General features: G+C 35.4%; 1 protein-coding gene across 4 annotated transcripts; it reads right to left on the bottom strand.

Moving 5' to 3' along the window:
• Positions 1-381: 381 nt before the first annotated feature.
• Positions 382-4,905, bottom strand: LOC131026758 (uncharacterized). 4 transcript variants are annotated; one of them, XM_057956697.2, is made up of 5 exons: positions 4,264-4,905; positions 3,627-3,881; positions 1,443-3,067; positions 949-1,120; positions 382-660 (listed from the first exon to the last, which is right to left on the bottom strand). In XM_057956697.2, exons 3-5 carry the CDS (start codon positions 1,683-1,685, stop codon positions 656-658), a joined length of 420 nt encoding a protein of 139 aa, XP_057812680.2. In that variant the 5' UTR covers positions 1,686-3,067; positions 3,627-3,881; positions 4,264-4,905; the 3' UTR covers positions 382-655. The 4 variants fall into 4 exon arrangements, 2 of the variants coding, with proteins under 2 accessions (XP_057812680.2, XP_057812681.2); XM_057956698.2 differs by having other exon boundaries at positions 974-1,120; XR_009102380.2 differs by having other exon boundaries at positions 382-1,188.
• Positions 4,906-5,964: the final 1,059 nt, after the last annotated feature.

The raw sequence follows: 5,964 nt of genomic DNA, 5'->3' as shown, positions 1-5,964 counted from the left end.
AAAGTTTAAACTGTTTGATGAGATTAGAAAAAGGATAAAGAACTAGACCAAAGAGTGAAATTGTTCAATGATTTAGAAAAGAAGATGAAAAAATTAGAAGAAGAGAATAGTTATAAAATACCAATACAAAAGCTTGTATTCCTTATATGAGTTGTTGTTGTTACAAGATTTGTCCTGAATCCATAGGGGGCCTGTTTAAGAGTCCAGTTGATATAGGCACACATAAATCGATAAGTTCATTAACTTTTAGCCATGGACGCAGTCATGGGTGTTCCACTTCATATAGTAGGGCCCTCATGAAAGCAGGCATCTGTGAGCACCTTTTTTTATCTAATGTTAATACAAAAAGATAAAATCATTTGTTCTACTTAAATAAAAGTATTGTGCAATTTAGAAGAAAATAATATTATCATCTAGTTATTGAGCCTGAAAATTACAAGCATGAATGCTACATATTTATTCCTAACTCAGAAAACCTTTCCACCGGGTAAAAATCATTTTCGAAAACTCCTGCACACAATGTCGCTGTGCGCCCAAACTGTCACATAAGCTATGTATTTGCCAGTGAATATCTAATTTTGTACACTTTAAAGCTTTATAGAACATATCAGCAACTTATTAAGTAGATATTATGGACCATTGTCGTCATCTTTAATCAAGCTGCATACATCAGAATATTCAGTCACTCCGCAGAACAATAAATTAAAGAGATTTACAAATAAGGCCTTAATTAAAGATTGTGAAATTATAGATATGAAAAAATACCATATCTCCCAAAAGATGCCATTAAAGCAAAAAGGAGGATACTATACCAGTATTGCCGAGTCTTCGAACCATCTTTCAAAACAACAAAAGGAATGCATTTCCAAATTTTCAAGCACAAAAACCTCCACATACAAAAATTCAAAGAATTGCGTTATCTTAGTAATGGGTATGAAGGCTATGCACCTTCAAATATTGAGAGGGGCTTTACCAGGAGAACTGGCACCTCCCGTGATACAAATGACCACACTTTATCGTCCATTAGTCTGCTTTTAGTGATTTTGGTTTCTGTATCCTCAAACCTTTGTCTACACCAGCAACTTAGGATTCTGCATTTGAAATGCCTTTTTGGGAAGGGCTTAAATCACCCCATTATGATAGCACATGTTCAACAGTACAGTTGATTGGTTATAACTGCATATTTATCTTTACAAAAATATATGTAAAGCAGGTCGAGAAATATCTTATTAATAAGATCCGAAACAATTGAAAATGAACGTAAGATTATAAATGAATCAAAATCTAAGTTTAGAATTCTTATTCTACTCCACATTGAACTCGTCTCATAAATGCTAACTTAACGCAGCAAAACCTGCTGTTAACTTAAGGTTAGAAATACCGTTATATATAAACGTGCAAACAAATTAATACAGGCCTTTTCTTTTCGGGGCTACCAATACCTGGTGCTCCTGACCCCAATCTGCATCCTCTTCATTTGGGGAGGCAAAATCAACAGCAGATTCAACTTGGGTTTCAGATAGCACCCATTCTTCCTCCCACGATCTTTTTAGTTCCTCCTCTATTTCACGCTTCTCTTCAACATCAGCTTCCTTTTCAGCATCTTTACGCGGAGAAATTGCAAACTCTACACAGGGATCATGGTCAATCCCAACCGAGGCATCATTCTGCTCAACCTTCACCATAGAGACAACATCTTTTCTGCTGGATCATCCTCTTTTTTCCGGCCATCCCACCAATGTACATGGCGCTTCGTTTCAGCCTTCACTTGCACAATTTTACTCTCCACCGAGTCTATATTTGCAAGAAATTCCTTGATGACTGAATCGGTGTCTACAGTTTTGGGTTGCCTTTCAGCCTTCTTGAAAGACCAACAATTTCTTTTGACGTGGCTTGGCTTGCCACAATACCAGCAGCCAATTTCTCTACCTTCAAACTTCTGCATCTTCTCCAGAATTTTCAATCCTCTATCTATCTACCTTTCCATCTATGCTCAAGCCAACCATGGCTCTGATACCAGTTGTGAAGATTAAAAACGAGCAGAGAAATGAAAACAAAACAGAATAAAGAAATAACAAGATACGAAACACAATTTATAGTGGTTCAACAATTGCCTACGTCCACTCTCAAGCAGGGAAATCTTATATTAACTGTATCCAAATACATACTCAGTACATAGACTGCACACATATTTATACATTCATACAAAAGTATAAATTGAAAAGTTGAGGGAGCCAAAAATTCATGTGACTGTTAGACTTCACATCCCAACAGTGTGGTCATTCCATCCATTGTCCCGACCAAATAAAATTCATACAGTAGATTTCAAGAAATATTCTCGATGAAAAAGAAAACAGAAAACAGGAAGTCTCCATCTACCATAAAATAGTCAGGACAGCATGGATCTCTACGAGCACCAGAACCATGACATGATTTCAAACTCCAACAAGGAAAATTTGGAATTATACCCTGCCGTCTCTAGCAAAACTATGGTTATCAGGCTATCACGCGTAATATTTTTTTGGGTGCAAATTCCATTAAATTAAAATTCATTATTTCAGCATAAAATAACCAACAAAGAAATATTAAAATAAATGTTACTACACAATTATTAAACTGAATAAGCAAGCAAAAAACAACCACTTACCTCAGTACAAGCATTAATTAGCATACGTTATCAATTGGCATACACTAACCAGCAGTTAATATATTAAAAAGAGCCACCATAATCAAAGAACAAAAAACAAATTTTTTAGCAGTCGATAGAAAACGAATGAAATTTTATACAAGATTTCACAAGACAAACAAATGGCTTTTAAAACATCGAGGTAAAGTGATTTTTTCCCGAGTCAGTTTGGCTCAATTCCTTTAAATTAAGGGGCGTAGCGAAAGAGCAATTTGACAAACCTTGATAGCAGACAATTTCTACTCGAGTCAATCGATTCAAAAACCATATACGTTTGCATCCACCAATAATTCATGGAAAGTGGCTTTATTCCTTTCATCCAAAATCTTGCACCAACCTCCTCAGAAAACCATCGATTATGAGGAATGGCATTTCAAACGTCTGCAAAAACAAAATAACTTTGATTGAATCATTTCCTACAAACTTCAAAGAAAACATCAAGCAAGCTTTCAATATGTACTCAAACTGAGCTAACCCCTTTATCTTTATCTGGCTAATATACAAACACAAAAGAAAGACAAAAATTTATTGATTGCGTGATCGATTACAGGTGCCTCTATTTATAGAGGTCTTAGAACTATCTCGAAAACATCACAGTCAAAAACACATGAGCAAAATGACTGGAGGTTGCTGGGAGAAACGTCCAGAATGCTTACCAACATTTATAAAAGCATGAAATTTAACTTTTACTGCTCTGCTCGACTGCTACATACATTTTTTCTTTAAAATAGTATTAACACAACATAGCCCACAAAACTATGTCTACAGAGACAAATCTCCCAGCAGATCGTCAAATGACTAACCGTAATTTGAGAATGATATATTTAGTAGTTAATATCTTGAATGGTGTTAAAGACAATAAGTTTTGTTGAAAAGAAAAAGAACATTGTTCAAAGAGTGCACAAAATTTCCCACATCAACAGTAGCTGAATCAACAAACCTCTTCACTTCTTGAGTAGAGGTCACGAGCACCGTCTGGTCAGCATCATTAGGAGCAGATGCAAGGATCAACCGAAGGAGATCAGATCTAACCGTCGGGGAAGAAGACAGCGTTACTTTATCTCCATTAGCTTGAGCTCCATTTTGGGCCACCTCAGAAACCTCCCTAACAACCACATCGTCACGCCTTTACCCCATCAAGCCAGCGTCTAACAAAAAAATCAAGCAGCAGTTCATCTTCTTCCTCAGCTCCATCCTTTAACCAAAAGTTCATCTTAGAAACCGGTTAAAAGTTCATCTTAGAAACCGAACAGTTTAAATTATATACATTAAACTTATATTTCTAGATTTAAAAGTTTTAAATATTCAGTGTTGATTGACATTTATTAGATTTAATATGTTGCTTAATGTATGTTGTCACATTAAGAATACATTTTTAGACTTAAAAATGTTAAACACTCATAATTAACTAAAAGTTTCTAGACTTAATATGTTGCTTAATGTGTACGATTTAAAGCTGATCCTCAGAAACATCATCTGAAACGCAATCAGCAATCATCAGAGGCAAGTGTATTCACAGTGACAACTGGGGTTTTCATCTTCAACGTTATCACCTTCATCACAGCCTTCAAACTCACCTCTACAGAAAGATTCTTGGCCAAGGGAAGAAGAAGATGGCTTCCCAGCAAAAGAATGTGATTGCAACAGCGTCCTGTGTGCCTCTACCCACAACGATGAGAGGGATTCATCGTCGTTGACCACATCCTCGTCATCCACAAACAGGGCAGACCATTCATCAAAAATTGATGCATCCGAACCATCTTTGTCGTTCCCTTCATTCAATCCAACGTGGCTCCTGGTCCGTGCTTTAGAAATTCGTTTCCCACTTTTGCTTCAATTCCCGCTCATGCTGTCTTCTGTGTAAATTTAATTTACTGTTTTTCTTTTGAATTCATTATATTTGTTCTGATTTGATTAGAATGGAGAGGTTCGACTCTTTACATAGCCCTTAAAGCGAAGAAAAGAAAGGATCTCACGAGCCTTAAACCCGCCCAAAAAAGAATAGAACCCAACAGATATTCATAAAGAAGCATCACAAAAGGAAAAGATTAGTCTAGACTAGACTAGACAAACATGGCCAAAAAAAAACTAACACTCCTGTCGAAGACAGGAACCAGTGGTCCTTGCCGAAGCAGATTGAAGCTTCAAGTTGGGCAAAGCACACTAAGAATCAAAAGGTTTGGATTGGCGGCCTTGCAGAGAAGTTTCAGTATATTTGTTTAATAGGGTAAATTAATGTTAAAATAGAATTTAAAGAAATGATAGATATTTTTTTAAAATTAGAGGTGCTATTATGAATAAAATTATAAAAACAAATAATTTGTTTTTCAAGAAAATAAAATTATACAAGGTTCTTTAAAAAAAAATGATTCTATTAATGACTTCTATCAAATTTGGAAAACAATTTATAAATCATTTTTTTTTTATGGAGGATTATTCATCCTCTTTAGCTAAGAGTTAGGGAGGGAAAAGGATAAATTAGAATCTTTCCTTATTTTCGCTATTTGTAAAAAATATTATCAATAATTTCATTTACAAAATAATTTTAAAAGATTGCATAAAAATAAGCAGCCATTTGACTATCCATGGGGCCACCTGCGCCACAAATTGCTCCTTAAAAAGTTGAGCAGCTGCGGCTAGCCAAAATAAGCTAAGCAACAGCATGGGGACATGCCCTTACTCTTATCATGTTGGTTTCTTACACTAGCAAGTCTTATCTCTAATGAACTCAATTAAGAACCTTTCAACTTTACCAATAGACCAAGGAATTCCATACCACAATTACCCATCTATTATAAATTGTATACAAATATAATATTCACCAAGATATAATCATTTTAATCTATATATATATAGAGAGAGAGAAACACTTCGGTGAGAAATATCCTTATCGTGACACAAACGGAAAGAAAAGTTGTGATCAAAACGTGGCTGCAGAATAACGCATACAAATAGACCAAGAAACCCTAATCCCTAATATAACCAACAGCGAAGATTAGGGTTCGAATCCTCTCCAGCGAAAATGCAGGCATTTTATCGTATTCTTACTCTTCTCTGTCTCTTCATTTACTTACGCGCTGCAGCAGCGAGCGAGAATTTGTGCGGCGGCTCTCATTCTGATCAGCCACAAGTCACAAGCCCTAAACCCTTTCTATTTATCTTATCTTAAAGTGGAAAAGTATTTCTTAGTTGTAGGTTATTGTGCACACTTTCTGATATTAATTGTGTGAATTTATTTTTCTAATATTTAAGATGAAATATCATGATTTATGTTTTCT

This window comes from Cryptomeria japonica, chromosome 1, assembly GCF_030272615.1.
Source record: "Cryptomeria japonica chromosome 1, Sugi_1.0, whole genome shotgun sequence".
In the NCBI taxonomy this organism is placed as follows: Eukaryota; Viridiplantae; Streptophyta; class Pinopsida; order Cupressales; family Cupressaceae; genus Cryptomeria; species Cryptomeria japonica.
This window is presented reverse-complemented; position numbering and strand designations above follow the sequence as displayed.

What these genes read in the sequence shown, in the direction of transcription:
- LOC131026758 (XM_057956697.2), bottom strand. Translation starts at nt 1,685, where the DNA reads ATGGTGAAGGTTGAGCAGAATGATGCCTCGGTTGGGATTGACCATGAT. An exon ending in ATTGGGGTCAGGAGCACCAG is followed by an intron (nt 1,121 to 1,442) that starts GTATTGGTAGCC and finishes GGGTGATTTAAG; the next exon opens with CCCTTCCCAAAAAGGCATTT.